This window comes from Periophthalmus magnuspinnatus, chromosome 3 (genome assembly GCF_009829125.3).
Source record: "Periophthalmus magnuspinnatus isolate fPerMag1 chromosome 3, fPerMag1.2.pri, whole genome shotgun sequence".
NCBI lineage: Eukaryota > Metazoa > Chordata > Actinopteri > Gobiiformes > Gobiidae > Periophthalmus > Periophthalmus magnuspinnatus.
In genome coordinates this window covers 14682598-14698508 of record NC_047128.1, presented here as the reverse complement: position 1 = coordinate 14698508, position 15911 = coordinate 14682598, and the positions used below count along the sequence as shown (strand labels likewise).

Sequence of the window (15911 nt, the reverse complement as noted above, 5' to 3'; positions counted from 1 at the left end):
CTCAGGTCAAAAATACAGGCAGCTCTGAAAATACACCTCATTCAGTAGTTTTCATAAATAAGTCTCATTTGTCATATTTACAAAACACAGCCAGATTTAAACACTTGATTCCAGTCTCTTTACAATCACATATGTACAGTCATTATAATGTATTTACATTCAGAACAACAGAATCGTACCAGAAATGAGCACTTGGTAAAGCCAGTGTTTACAATGGTACAATATAATAACACATCTTAAATATGAGAACAAATTCATGAAAGATCTTTTGTTTCAGATTTGAATATTAAATGCCAACAAATTTCACTTGTCACGGGTCTGAAAAAACACAGTTGAGTTTTATACTTAAAATTTCAGCTACTGAAATTCAGAATAAAAACTTTAATGTGCTTAAAAATTCAGAATAAAAAAAATTTACCTTTTAAATATTCAGCACAAATATTTCCAAAGCCTTAAATTCAACAGTTTAAATTCAGAGTATAAAATTTACAGTGAAAGCATTTAATTCTAAGGGGCCAAGGCAAAAACAATCGATCCTAAGTGAGTCGAGCTAACTTAGTGATAACCAGGAAATGCTGCCAGGAACAGATCTGATTGGTCAGATTTAGTCTAATCAAAACCTCATCTCGTTGATCCTGAAGTATAAGCCCCGCCCACAGAAGAGAAAGGCCAATAGGAAACAGCCTCTGTCCTCATCAGTCACACATGATCGACTTTTTGTTTTTGCCTTGGAATCTTGGCATCGAATTTTACTCTGAATTTTGACTGTTTTAAAAATATATTTGGTTAATATTTAAAAGTGTTTTTTTTTTAACACATTAAAACGTATTCTTAAAATTTCAGACAATTGAAATTCAGAATAAAAAATTCAAACATGTTTTTTCAGAGTAAAAAAATTAAAAAGTGAGAAATTCAACAGTATTTAAAATCCAAAATCTGATGAGACAAATTAGATTTTAATTTATTGCCAAAAACACACATTTATTTAGGCTAAAAGTCTATATATTTCTGTTATTACGCTGTTAGCTTACATAGTATACTTTATGATATGTTGAAAAAGCTTCAGTTTTACAATTTAAGGACTAAATAAAGACAGAAATATTTAGACAATATTATGAGGACATTTGACACAATTTGAATGTTTTGGTAAAATGTTCATGTTAACAGTTAAAGAGAGGGTGTTATGCAAGATCAACTTTTTTTCATCTTTCTACCATGTTATAACATTGTTCCCTCAACAGGCCTGAAGAGGTTTGAGATTCATCCATGCAGGTTTGAGTAATTTAGCGATCTCTCCCGGGCCCAATTCAAACCCTCCTTATGTTTAGCTGTAAGATTCTGTCCACTGTTCCCCACAAGCCGACGTCACCCATGTTCCAGCACGGCCCTTTTCCATAAATATACAAAACAATAAAAGGTGACTCGGTGATCTAAATATGTTATGTGTTAACAGTGAATACCCCATAGAAGTAAAATACCTCCTCTTTAAATTCAAAGTGTGATATAAAAGACTTCAAGTACGATACTGCAGTAGTGTATTGTGCCTTGGTGGTGGCATTACTGTATTACATTTGCTCACACTAGTTTCTTAAAGGAGAAATGTTCTGCATTGGAGCTTTTTTTCAGACAGAAGGTAGTGCATAGTTCAAACTCAGCATCAGATTTTTTATGTGCAAAAGTTTAGGCAGCAGGTGAGCCACACTAAAATACAGTTTATATGGACCAAAGCATTTAAATATAATACATCTGTAATGTCAGTTTCACTTTAAGGGCCCATATTACACTATTTTATGATCTATGTTATAAAGTTTCTTCATCACAAACAGACCTGGAGTTGTGTTTTGTTTGTTTCACACATGTTTAACACACAAAACACAAATGTGGTTTTAAACTCCACGCACCTTCACTAGAATCATTTGGAGAATTTCAGCCCTGGAATTGACAATCTACTGAACAAAAGGTAAACGGGAGCTGTGAACTAGAAACCTAAGGTCCAACAGAACATTTTAAGCTTTGGAGATGTCGACAGACTAATAATAAAGAGTTACTCAAACATGTGACTGAAACACAACTCCAGGTTTGTTTTCACAGAGGCAATTTTGTGTAAAATAGGACCTTCAAAGAGCTTTATATCCATTGTGTAAAGTAGCTTAAAGGGTATAGACATTTTGCCCTTTGAAAACTAAGCAATTATAACTATTTTACATTTTTAAATTAACATTAAACTACCAAAACTTTAATATCAACTTCTTTATGTTAATTTGGTTAAAATGACTCGTTTTGAATAGCACTCTTGATGTTTCTTTACTAGTCTCAGTTTTAAAGTGCACTCACTATGTTGGTTTTAAGGTGGCGGGTGCAAAACCTTCTATTCTCCATGATATTCTTGTTTTGCCTGAAATGTTCCACAGTATAGCATTAAACATCCCATGGAGACAAGCAAATCCACCAAACAAAGTAATTTTTGGCAATAAGACACCAAAAATTAAGTAACATCTCCATAGAGACATAGTACACATGTCTGTATTTACATAACCTGTCAAAAGTTTGGACACACCTTGCCATTCTTTAGATTTACTACTTTATACATTTTATATACAAACAGATATGCAGGATACATGGAATTATACAGAAAACAACAAAAAATAAAAATCTGAAATCTAAAACAAGTTTTGAGGGTTTTTTTAAGTTTAATTTTTGTTTACTACATTCCGTATGTGTTCATTCATAGTTCTGATGCTCCAGTGAGAATCTACAATGGAAATAATCACAGAAATAAAGACAAAAACAAGCAAGTGTGTCCAAATGTTTGACTGGTAGTGCAAGTTATTTTAAAACATCTGAAAATTGCTCAGTTTAACATCAATATTTAAGATTAAGGTCAACTAATCTGGACTTTCATTCTTGCTATGAAATTTGGAGGTGTTTGTTTCATGTTTAGTTTCAGTTCAGACACATGGAGGTGCGATTCCCAGCGAGTCCACTAGAGGGCTCCAGTGAGGCACATGAGCAGCAGCACGTGCAGAGTGAGCAGGTAACCCATGAACAGGTACGGCGCACGGGATCGAGACCTTAGGACCCGTGAGAAATATAAACTCCTCCCACGAAGCCACTGCCGACAGGACAGGAGCGAACCGCGCACCTGCAGAGAGAGGTCAAAGGTCAGGAGAGGTCAGAGGAGAGAAAACAAACTGAAGAATCTACTTTGGAGATGACAGGGAGCTCAATTCTGTCTATTTTCTAATATTTTAAATTTAATCATATATATTTTTGCAGAAGAACATTTTTATGAGCAAACACCCTCGATCTGATAATGCACATTTGTTTTGACCAATGAGGACAAAACTATGGGCATCCCTCCTTTATACATTCTTATAGTCAGACTTGTTTTTCGTGTCACGTTTCAGCTGATTTGTGGGTTTAAGATGAATGTGAACAGCAGACTGTGGACCTGAACTGTTTTATCTGCAGTGCTCTGGTCCTCTCCCTTGGGCCCATAGTTGATTTTGAGAAAGCACAGCCCACAACTGTCTGCAATTTTAAAAGCATTTTTTTTAAACTCATATTTTACTAAGATCCATAATAGGAGAAAAAGTAATAACAGCAGTATTAGCAGTAGCAGCAGTAGCATCAGAATAGTTGGTATAATGATAGTTACCTTCCTGGTGAGGAGGGGCTGGTTGGGGTCCAAACTCACTGCATCCCACTCCTCCTCTGGCTCCATGTCGATGCTGAAGTCCCTCTGAGTCTCTCGGGACTGGAGCCTGCACAAAACTGCATTTAAATTATCTAAACCAGGTGTACACCAGGTCTAAAGACTGGAGCCTGGTTACACATATTTGGGTTAGGGTCTGCTCATGCACGTATAAGACATTCTGACATTTATAATCTACATAAACCAGGTCTAAAGCAGGTCTAACCCAGGTCTAAACCAGCACCAGATTACAATTACTCTATCGAAAATGCTAATATGTAAAAGACCAAGCTGTTGTTAGGAACCGTACTAAAACATGTCCATATTTTTAGCCCAAAATGAATGAAGTCCTTGCCACTTATACTAAGATACTTATTCTGAATTCACACATTTAGAATCATATGGATCTTGGAGGAAGGAATCTAATTAAGCCCCAAATGATTTATCGCAGTGTTTGAGATAACATCACAACATCCCATCGGCCAATCATATTTAATACAGATGATGTTCTTGTTTTGCCTGAAATGTTCCACAGTATGGCATTAAACTTTCTATGGAGACAAGCAAATCCACCAAAATCATATTTAATACAGATAAAAGTCAAAATGCAGATTTGTGTTTTAATACAGTGAGTTCTTGGGTCTAGTCACTAATAGAAATGATGAGGTTCAACATTTGTGCATTTATCTTTTGGGTATTTCATTCCAGCAAAGTACAATTTAATCAAAAGGAAAATCTGGCTCTTGCCTCCATCTGGAAGTATGACATGATCACATTCTACAGTCTGAAAAGCACCTATACAACTGTTAAAACATTTTGTTTCTAGAGCAGGCAAATTTATTGATAGAAAAGCGGTTGTGTTTTTACTTTAAATCAAGTTTTCTTACTCCATGGACACTTAATTTTGTGTAAATAACTAAGAAAATTAGACTTGACTGAAACCTGTTACAAATATCAAAACATCAAATAATCTAAACCAGTGATTCTCAATCTGTGGTCCTGGGCTCCTTCTACTGATACTCGGGTCCTCTGCAGTTCTTAATTCAATTTGGATTAAATGTAATTAATATGTTTTTCCTCATTTGGCTTAGATCTGGTTTAGAACTACTTTAGTGATAGTTTAGTCAAATGTCAGACCAGTTTAGACCTGATATAGTCCTTCTATGGACCCAGTTTTGATCTGGTGGTAAACCAGGACTCAGACAGAACTAAAACAAAGGTTATGGAGTGTAAAAGTTGCAGAGAACTGATTTGTTTCATACAGTTTGGCCCTGTCCTCTGCAGCGCACAGAGCCTCCTCTGCTGCCTCTCTCCTCGATCTCTCCTCAGACAGACTCTGCTCCAGCTCCTGAAGCCTGGAAACAAAAAACAGAGGATCAGGAACCACAGCAACAATCCAACTATAGCTGCTTTTTCAACACACTACACCGAGCTAAGAATGTTCTCCTTAAAGGGACTAACTTGACCTAACTGTCCTAAATATGAATTAAACATGTTCAAATCAAATATAGTTTTACTAATAAGATAAGATTTATTCTTAATTAGATGGTCTTTTGTTTCTCAAGTCGATTATTCAATCACAAAGCAGAATGGGCCTCACATGAGTGTCTCATACAAACATTAGAGAGATTCAAACTCTTTATAATATTCTGTAATAGTCTAAACCCGCATCTACTTCTTCACCTGTCTGACAGCTGAGCAGCCTCTGCCTCACTGTTCCTCTCCTGCGGCGCTCCGGGGGCCACTTCAGTGTACAGCGCCCCCTGCTGACGGAGCTGAGCACACAGTGAAGCCTTCTCCTGCTCCACCTGCTGCAGCTGGAATACAACAGGAAAATAAATGAACATCTAAAAAGAAAACAAATCCCAAAATATCTTTGTAACTATGAAAACATTGACATAAATGTAATAAATAATCAATGACCTTTGACCGTGTTGGCGGCCTGCCGGGTGTCTGTGAGTGTCTGTTTGACAGTGCTCTTACCTTGTTGGCCACCTGCTGAATGTACTGGTCTCTGCGGTGGATCTCAAACAGACACTGCTGTAAGTCCTGATGTAGTCGAGTCCTCTCTTTCTCCAGACCACTCACTGTCTGCTCCATCTGAGACATCTGAGACTGTGGAAACAAGTGTGCAGGTGTTACAGTAAAGGACAGAACAGCTATTATTACAGAAGACCTGGTGTAAACTAAAGATACAAAAGATACTAAAATTAGTATTGAAACTGGATACTCATTTCAACAGGTATCAAAACTAAAAAAGTCACATTCACAAAACAGAAATGAACCTTTCCTGAATAGCTTTACAATGATCTTGAGCTGTATCAGAACAAGTATAAGACACACAGACTAGTACACACCCATGGACCACTATGGAACCTACCTGGACCACTGAGGGATTACACAGATATAAGGACACATGGGAATAGAAAAGAAAGTACTACCATTTAATGCTGAAAATCACATTTTACTGAATTTTTTTACTTTTGTAATTACTATCATTGTGGTATCTGAATCAGTATCGAGTCTATTCCTTAGTATCAAAAAGAGTTTGACATTTTAGTATTTTGACAACACTAGTATAAAATAAGACAAAAGTTAGGAAGTAGCAGCTTACTGTAGTTGGAAGAGGCATGTCCGGTTTTCCTTGCTCTGACCTACAAGGAAAAAAAAAAATCATGATTAGATTAGAATATCTGTTGCTCCAACAGTGGGGACCTTCCATTAGTAAGTATAAGAACTGCAGCAATAAACATGGTATGAAAAATATTCAAGACAAAAATAATTAAAAACTTAAAATTAGGGAAGAAAATAAGAATTATGAATGTAATGTTTAAATGTAATCTAAAACATCTTTATATATTTAAGTACAATAAGTGACTGAAGATAGATACAGTATATGGATGACAATAAACACCAGGTTAGACGTTAGCATTGTTAGCACAGTGTATTGCATTAGTTTCAATTCACATAATAATACGGCAATTTAGGCTTTTAAATGTAAATGCTCCTTTTATCAGTGAAGTAATTTGACATTTAATAAGCCAGATCAGTCCATCAGTTTTGTACAAGTGCTTAATTAGGTCAAATTTAAGTCAAAATCAAAATCTGATTTAAAGGACCTGTATCAGAGTTTGTGTCTTGCCCCAGTACAGACATATTGTATAAGCAATATACCAAAATAAGTCGTCAGTGTACCGTCTGCATCTAATTATAAAGCATTCCATTGCCCAATAATCAGGATGTGTCTGTTAGCATGCTAATTGTTGTTAAGTTTTACAGTGACTCATCGTGGTGAATAATTAGGACATTCATAATGCATTAAGTGAGGGATAACTCTGGACCACTACAAACTGATGAAACTACTATGAACTACTATGAACTACTATGAATGAGTTTTTGACATTTTCAAAACCATAAAAATCAGGAACAGAGCCTTTAAAATAGTCACATTCTCCACAGTAACAATTGCAGATAATTTATATACCTCAAAGGAGTCATTTCTTCACGAGCGATGTGGACTCCTGTTTCTGTGTCGTTTATCTTGCGTCTTGCATCCTAAAAAAAAACAAAGGACCTTTAATATCACACATTACAAAAACATTAACTTCATTTCAAATAATTAAGTCACAAAAACAGAACTGATGTGTTCTCATTCAAACCTACAGATTTCCATGCTTTGGCAACATGCCGAGCCTAAAAATACAACACTTAAAAGGTCTTATATTACACAAAATGGACTCTTGTGAGCTTTAAGCCATGTCATAATGTTGTTACCTCCTTAAACATACCTGGGGTTGTGTTTTGTTTGCACATGTTTAAGCAATCATTTATTATCAGTCTGTCTACATCTCCAAAGCTCAAAATGCTCGGTTCCACATTGTGATGTCATGAAGAGGTAGTTTTCAGCTACCCTTTACCTTCAGTTCAGTAGGATTGACAATTCCAGGCCTGAAATTATCAAAATGATTCTAGTGAAAGTGGATGGAGTTTAAAAATACAGTGGAGCACTTCCTGTTTTACCACATGACATCACAAGGTGGACAAGAGTGTTTAATGTTTGAGAGAAGAACTCAGCCTGAATATGCAGGGTTTGTGTGTTAAACATGTGTGAATGAAACAAAACACAACTCCAGGTCTGTTTGTGATGAGGAAACAACATTATAACATAGATCAGAAAATGGCGTAATATGGGCCCTTTAAGATTTAGACCATGTCAAAAAAATGAAAGAGAAGCAAATATAAATGCAATGAACCATGCTACCAAATACATCCAAAGAAATGCAAAAACATTAACAGAAACTATTCAGAGGCAGCCAGCGAAAGCAATGACCCAAAACACCAAACCATCAAACCAAGCCACAACGAGCCAAACCAAGATAAATGCGCAACAGAGGAAACAGCCTGGCCAACCATGAAAATAAACAACTCTACAATGTATATTCAAAAGTTTGATTATTTTGATTATGATAACTATAAACATGGGTTATTTTGGGAAGTAACAATATTGTAAATTCACAATATTAAAAATTATATCAAGTGATTAGCTGATGGGGCTGATGAGGTTTTATTGCAGCAGTAAAAAAGCTGACAGAACTACACAGACCATGTTCCTTTGCTATGTTTGTTAAGAAAATGCTACAATTATAACACAATAATAAAAAAACAACTACTTGTACATTACCACTTAGACCTGTCATCAAAAATAGTGGAGAAGTTTTTGTTATTTTACTGTATGATCAAATTTGAGAGGTACTGTTTAATTTTTTTTAGTACATACACTTTTGAGATGCTTCGGTGGCATAATTTACTTTTAATACAATCAAATGTTGTCTATATTTTCTTCAGCAACATATCAAAATGTGTTATCGTGACAGCCCTAATTACATTGTATGTAGGTTTGGTCAAAGAGTACCTCGCTGGAGGATTTGACCTATTGTGCATGTGTTTTAGACGGAAACCAGAGCACCTGCAAGAAACCCACCAAGACACGGAGAGAACATGCAAATTCAACACAAAGTACACCTCTAAAAAAAAAAAACATCTTACTGAGATTAATATTGCAAATTTCAATATTGTTACTTCTCATTAATTACAATTAGATAATATAACTCCGTGCTATGCCGTGATAAAAGTTTAAACCAACTCTGTGAAAGGTTTGGTTGGCCAGGCTACAAAGCAAAGCCCAACAAACTTTTTTTTTTCCAAATTTGAGGACTTACCAGCCCCTTGTTTTCGACCTGTAAGGCACTGCTTTTGTCTACAGGGGGTGCCACCACTGCGTCCCTTTTGGCCCCCGCGAGCTCTTCCATCAGTCGGTCTCTGTCATTTTGGAGACTGGCCATAGACTTGGAAAAAGCGGATAACTGGCGATTATAGGATTCATTCTCCATTTTGAAACGTGTCACCTCTCCCTCTTTTTCAGACAGCGCCTTTCCAAGTTCGTCTACCAATCGGTTTGTCTCATTTTGGACATCTTTACTTTCTAACGCTTTCAGTTTATGGACAAGGATGTCGCGTTGTTTTGCAAAAGCTGAAAGTTCCGAAGTTGCGTCTGTAAATTTGTGCTCCATCTTCTTCAGACTCGCTTGGGTGTCCTTAAGCTCGTCATCATATCGGTTTCTCAAAATCTTAAAGTCTTCGATTAGCTGGTCACGGTCATTCTGCAGAGCGGCCATAGCTTTACATAAGGACTCATTTTGTGTTTTGAAATCGTTGTTTTGGGTTTTTGCCTCTGTAAGTTGTTGTTCAATTTCGAGTAAGTCTTTTGCGAGTTCGGCAACTCTTTGGTCTGCAGTTTCCTTCTCGTTTCGCATCAGATTCACCTCGCGTTCAAAATTATCCAGTTCGCTGTTGTACTTGTCCTCAGCTTCGGCTAGCTTTTTGTCAGTCTCGTTTTCAATTTTTTGCAATTTTATTTTTAATTCCTCTTTCAAATTTTTCTCAGATGTAAGTTTTTGTTGGAGATCATTGCATTCCGCTGCTTTTGCTACAACTGCATTCTGTAAATCTACAATCACTTTTCCTTCATTGGATGTTGCCATCTCCTTCCGGTCATGTTCCAATTTTGAAATCTGACTTCTTAGTTTGGAAATATCAGTTTTTAAATTTTCATTCACCTCTTCTCTCTTTTCTGAATCCAATCTGGCTTCTCTGATTTGCTTTTCGGACACCATCTTGTCATTTTCAAGCTGTTTTATTGTATCCTGCTGTTTTTTGAGCAGAACTTTCAGCTGGTTGTCTTTTAAGGAGAGAACCTGGTTCAAATCTTCTCTGTAACGAACTAGCTGCGCCCTCAACATTGCATTTTCAGAGTTTAAATCATCCATTTGGTGCAGAAGTTTTCGAATTTCATGTTTTAAACCTTTGGTAGCTCCTCCTTCTTCCCCAGTTTTAGCCGTTAAACCCGTCAGATTTTTTGCTTCAAGAAGTTTATATTCCGACATCAATTTTTCTCTTTCATTTTGCAAAGAGACCAGGGAATTTTTGAACGATTCCATCTTTCCTGCCATGGAATTCTTCTCCTGAACAGCTTTGCCGACTTGAATCTGTAGACTTTTAACTTTTGCCTCTAGAGTTCTTATTTCTTTGGTGTATTTTTCCCTTTGATAGCGCGCTGAGGTTAGCCTATCCTCATACACGGACATTTGCGATTGGTAGTTAGCTTGTAGTTGTTCGAGATACCCGGACATCTGCCCCTCTTTGCACGACAGCAAAGAGGAGATTTCTGAATTTTTGCTTTGGAGAATGACTTTCAGCTGTTGAGAGATACCTTCTTGCTTGTCAAATTCCACTTGGAGTTTATCATTTTGAGCTTGTAATAAATTCAACTGCGCTTCAGAATCATCATACAATTTTTCTATCTGCTCCAACTTTAGCTGTATTTGAGAAATCACATCTTCTTTGTCCACAACTTGTTTGGTCAATACATTTTTATCCTGCTCCAATCTTTCGACTTGCGCGGTTAGCTCGTTAACCTGCGCAGTTAGCATTTCTAGCATCTCAGTTAGCTCTGCATTGCTAGCACTCATTACAAACAGCTGTCTTTGGTGCGCCGCGGCTGCCACAGAGTACTCATTTATCGTTCGCTCCAGTTTTGACTTTGCCACTTGTAATTCGTTTAATTCTTTCTCCTTTAATCTAGTCTCTTCCAAAAATCGTTTTATAACAAATCCCTGTTCGAGAAGTTGATTGTCCTTTTCACTCAATGCTTTTTGGTACAAATCATTCCACATTTTAGCAGCATCACTTCCACCTGATAACGTCAGCGCACTCAATTTCGTGTCCTTTGTCTCTGCGTCTCGTTTCAAAGTATTTATCTGCAGCTCTTGTGAGTCCATTTTACGCTGTAACTCAATAACTTTTTGGCTTTCAGTGTTACTTAACATTTTGAGATCTGCGATTTGCTGTTGTAACACGTTTTTCTCGACAAACAAATCAACTTCTTCAATATTTTTCGATAACTTTTCCTGCTCCCTCCTTTTGCTTTGCTCCAGTTGAATTCTTAACTGATCGCGCTCAGCTTCAAATCTCAAACTCTTATCTTTAGCATCATTTAAAAGACTTTTGCAGGTTGCAAGTTCATTTTCAAGCTGCTTTTTTCTCTCTTCTAAGTTAGATATCCTTTCTACGTGTTGTTTAAGGTCTTTATTGGATTGCTCACACTTTAATAGGGACATTTTGAGTTCACTTTCCAGGTTTAGTATGACTTCTTGAGACTTGATACAGTTCTGTTGCAATAGATTTATCTCTTGGTGTTTCTCTTTTAGTAATTCCTGCAGCTCCTTTTTGACGTTTTTGGATCCTTCGTTGCCTCTTTGCATCATTTTAAGTTTCTCCTCAAATTCTTTCACTAATTTGATCTGCTCCTGCTCTTTTTCCTGCCTGATTTTGTCGCTCATTTCTTTGATTGATGTTAGCTGTGAAGATAACTGTGCGCTCTGGCTCTGCATCATACTTATAGACTCTGTTAGTTCGTCAATTTTTTCAGAATTTTTAAGAATTACAGTTTCCAAATATTCGTTTTCGTTCTTAACTTTATCAGATGTTTCTTGTGCGTTCTCAAGCTCTTCCTGGAGCAAAGACTTGTCATCTTCAAGGATACGAACTTTTTCATTCAAGCTAATCGTCTCTTTTGTGTTTTGAGCGATAAGTTCATTCAATTCTTTGATGGCCTCCTCTTTCATTGTCACTTCCACTTCATGATCGTTTAGAATTTTGTCAATTTTTTCTGCCAAATTTTGCTTTTCAGTTTGCAGAATTTGGTTGATTTCAATTTGAGCACCAAGTTCTGTTTTTTGAGTTTCGATTCGCACAGTAAGAGAATTGTTCAAATTTAAAGCTTCGTCCAATTTGGTTTGCATTTTTCCTGCGTATAATTTAGCTTCTTGCTGTTTCTCTTCCAAAGCATATGTCAGTTTATTTAAATTTTCAACCGATTTCAGTTTTTCTGCCTCTAACGTATCAACTTTTTTCTTCAAATCTTCAATCAACTCCAAAAATCTTGCTTTTTCACTTTCAAATTGTCCAATTATTTTAATCTCCTCTTCCAATTCTGCAATTCTTCTGATTTTATCCTGAGAAACTCCTTGCATCCCGTCTCTTAATTTTCCATTCTCTTCTTCTGAATCTTTGAGCTGCTTTTCTAAATTTTCAAAATCCATTTCCAGTTTATGATTTTTTCGGAGCGCTTCTTGACGTTCACGTTTTGCTCCTTCCAAAAGTTGCCTCATTTTGTCCATTTCACTGCTCACATTTTCATACGCCTGTAGCAGAGACTCGTACTCCTGCTTTAATTCTGAATGTTTGGTTTTCCATTTTGTCAGCTCCTCTGTTTCTGAATCTTTAAGCGATTCCAGTTGGCACGAAAAAGCTTGCTTTTGTTGCGTAATATTTTCAATCGTTTGCTTAAGACTTTCGCAAGCTGCAGACAAGTTCCGATTATCAACAACAATCGCTTCAAACTCTGCTTTCAAATGATCTTTCTTCTTGTTTACAATTTCCAGAGCATTTTTCAAATCAAAATTTTGTTGTTTTAGATTCAAATTTGACGATTCTATGGCCTGGAAATCCACCTCTTTTGCATCACATTTGGAAGACAGCAAGTCCGCATCTTCTTTAAGTTTTGCATTGTCCTTAAGGAGTTCTTTCCTCGACACCAAAGCTGCTTGTAGTTTTTTTGTTAGCTGACCTATTTTGATTTCCATCTCCTTTATTTTAGTAGCATCTTCACCAGATTTCTGCACCTCGGTCGTCTCAATTTTCATCTTTTCAACTGCAACCTCATGTATTTTAACTTGTTGTTCCAGCTGTTTTTCAAGTGCTGCTATAAGCTCCTTCTTTTCAGACAGTTCCAGTATGGTTGCTGCTTTGTCCTTGCTCATTTCTTGAAGTTCAATATTTTGCTTTTGGGACTCGTTCAATTGTATCTCAAGCAGCGTAATCTCTTCTTTAAATCTGTCTGCTAATCCCAACGCATTTTCTTTCTCTTGTCTCTCTAATTCTAAATCTTTTGAAAGCTTTGTGCAATTTTGATTTATTTTTGTAAGTTTTGTGGCCATTACATCTTTGTCTCTTTGCATTTCGTCTAAGCACTTTTGAATAAGTAGAATTTCTGCAGATTTTTGTGAGATTATCTCATCTTTTTCGCTCAATAAGGTGTCAAAGTTTGCTTTTTCAACCGCTCTTTCGTCAATATCTCCAATTTGTTTTTTAGTATCAACCAACTGCATCTTAAGCAAAGTCATTTCTTTAGTCAATCTCTCTTTTTCTTGTTTTTCCATCTCAAAATTCCTTCGCATCTGATCACAATCTTGACGTGCCACTTCCAGCTCTTCTCCAAGTGCTGTTTCTAGCTTATTTTTTAGCTGGTCACATTTTTCCAATAGCATTTTATTTTCCTCAACCAACACCTGATTTCTAGCTTCATTCTCATTCAAATGTTGCTGTTTCAAAGTTTCAAGTTGTTCTTCCAGAATTGTAACATTTTCCGCTTGTTTTTGTGCTTTCTCCAGTTCGATCTTGAAAATTTTAAGTCTTGATTCTAGTTCTTCAACCTGCTCATTCAAGACGACAATACCTTCATCTTTTCTGGCCATTTCAAGTGATGTATTTTCCATTTTTGATTTGAGCAGTTCCAGTTCTTGTTGTGCATTTAACAACATTTGACACTGGCTTTCTTTAGCTTCAAGCAGCAATTTTAATTCTTGCAGACTTCCATCTCTCTCCTCTACTTGCTGTTTTGACGACTGCAGTTCATTTGCATACGATGAAGATATGTTATCCATATTAGCTTTGACTTGCTGTAGTTCATTTTGTAAAGAAGTGCATTGGCCATCTTTTTCATCAAGCGCCATTTTAAAATTGCCCAGACTCCTCTCCTTCTCCACTACCTGTTGTCTTAGTTCTTCCAGTTCAGTTGAATGGGATACGTTTATTTCATCTTTGAGTATTGCAAATTCACTTGACAAAGTTTGGCATTGGCTTTCTTTTTCTTCAAGCTGCAATTTCAAATCTTGTACATTTCTCTCTTTCTCCTCCATGTGTTGTCTCAGTGATTTGATTTCATTTGAATGGGACAAAAGCAGGTCATCCATTTTAGTTTTAACAGTTTTGAGTTCATTTGACAGTATTTCCAGTTCATTTGAATGGGATGTATCCATTTTAACTTTGAGTACTGCAAGTTCATTTTGCTCATTTGACAAAGTTTGGCATTGGCGTTCTTTTTCTTCAAGATGTAATTTCAATTCCTGTAGACTGTTTTCTCTCCCCTCACATTGTAGCTTCAAATTTTCAAGTTCAGTTTTATACATATTACATAATTTCTGAATTTCATCAACTTTTTGTTCCAAGTTTTCCCTCACCACTTTTTGCTCATCACTTTGCTGCATAAGTTTGCTATATTCCTCCTTCAACTCCGCTATCTCTTGTGTTAGCTTCTTATCGTTTTCCTGGGATTTTTTCAACGTCTCTTTGCGAGCCAACATGGCTGCTTGTGCCTTCTTTTGCATTGTGGCTTTCTCTTTCTTCAATTGGGTGATTTCATTCTCAAATTCAGCTACCGAAGTGGATGTAGCGGACACAGTTTTGATTTCATTTTGAACCTCTTCCAATTTTAACATCAAGTTGCTTTTTTCTTGCTGTAGTTCAGTCAGGTTAGCCTGAAGTTGCTCAATTGTGGAATTATTAGTGTCCACTTTTTGCATTGCATCAACCAGGCTTAGCTCCTTGTCTTCTATCACTGTTTTCAAACTTTGGATTTCTGTCTCGAGTCTTCCAATTTCTGTGTTATGTTGACAAATTAAGCCGATTTTTTCTTGCCCAAATACATTCTCCTTTTCAATAAGATTAGCTTCTAGTAGCTGCATAGAGGAGTCCTTCTCAGATAGGCATAATTCCTTATCATTTATCACAATCTTCAAATTCTCAATTTCCAGCTCAAATTCATACATTTTAGCCTGGAATTCTTGGATTTCTTTATCTTTCTGATCAATATTTTCAACAAACTTTTTCTGTCCCTCTTCAAGCTGTTTTTCCAATTCCTGCAACCGTTCATTCAACTGTGACAATTCACTTTTATAACCGACAATTTCCACATTTTCGTAAGTTTCGATTTTCTTCATGAGTTCTTTTCGAACAACCAGTGCAGCTTGTAATTTCTTTTTAGCTGCGTCTCTTTCTTTTGTTGCTTTCGTCAATTCTGATTTTAACTCTTCAATCTTTTTGTCAGTCTCCAAATTCGCTGAATCGACCTCCCTTTGACTCTTTTCTGCAGAAATTTTGAGTTCATTTTGTGATTTTTCAAGTTTATTTTTCAAATCAGCTATTTCTTCGGTAAATTTAACTCGTTCATTTGCAGCTGCTTCAATAAGTTGTGCAATGGACATGTCTTTTTCTTTTAATTGTTGACTTAGACCCGTGAGTAGCTCTTTTTGTTGGACAATCTGAACATTCAAACAGCTTATATACTCATCTTTAGCTTGAACATCCCGATAAAGTAAGGCATATTTCTCTGTGGCTTCTTGGACCTTCTCAGCTTCAGCATCGAGTCTTCTTTGCACTTGGTTTAGCGATTCTTGCAGTACAGAAATCTGCTGGCACTTCTCAAAATCACCTTTTTCAACATTGCTTTCTGTATTTTTCAACTTGGCAATAGTATCATCTAAGCTACTCTTTAAGGCATTTATTTCACAATTGTAACTTTGCTCCAAATCTTGAACCA

General features: G+C 36.4%; 1 protein-coding gene across 1 annotated transcript in view; it reads right to left on the bottom strand.

Annotated features, from left to right (window-relative positions):
* Positions 1 to 2295: 2295 nt before the first annotated feature.
* LOC117393822 (golgin subfamily B member 1-like) overlaps positions 2296 to 15911 on the bottom strand; it is a 44107-nt gene continuing 30491 nt past the window's right edge. The window contains exons 23-29 of the mRNA XM_055220986.1: positions 7179 to 7249; positions 6309 to 6348; positions 5678 to 5809; positions 5378 to 5511; positions 4957 to 5049; positions 3659 to 3764; positions 2296 to 3142 (exon numbers count right to left, since the gene is read on the bottom strand). Of these exons, the coding sequence (XP_055076961.1) occupies positions 2984 to 3142; positions 3659 to 3764; positions 4957 to 5049; positions 5378 to 5511; positions 5678 to 5809; positions 6309 to 6348; positions 7179 to 7249 (735 nt within the window). The 3' untranslated portion in view covers positions 2296 to 2983. The remainder of the gene's footprint in view (positions 3143 to 3658; positions 3765 to 4956; positions 5050 to 5377; positions 5512 to 5677; positions 5810 to 6308; positions 6349 to 7178; positions 7250 to 15911) is intronic.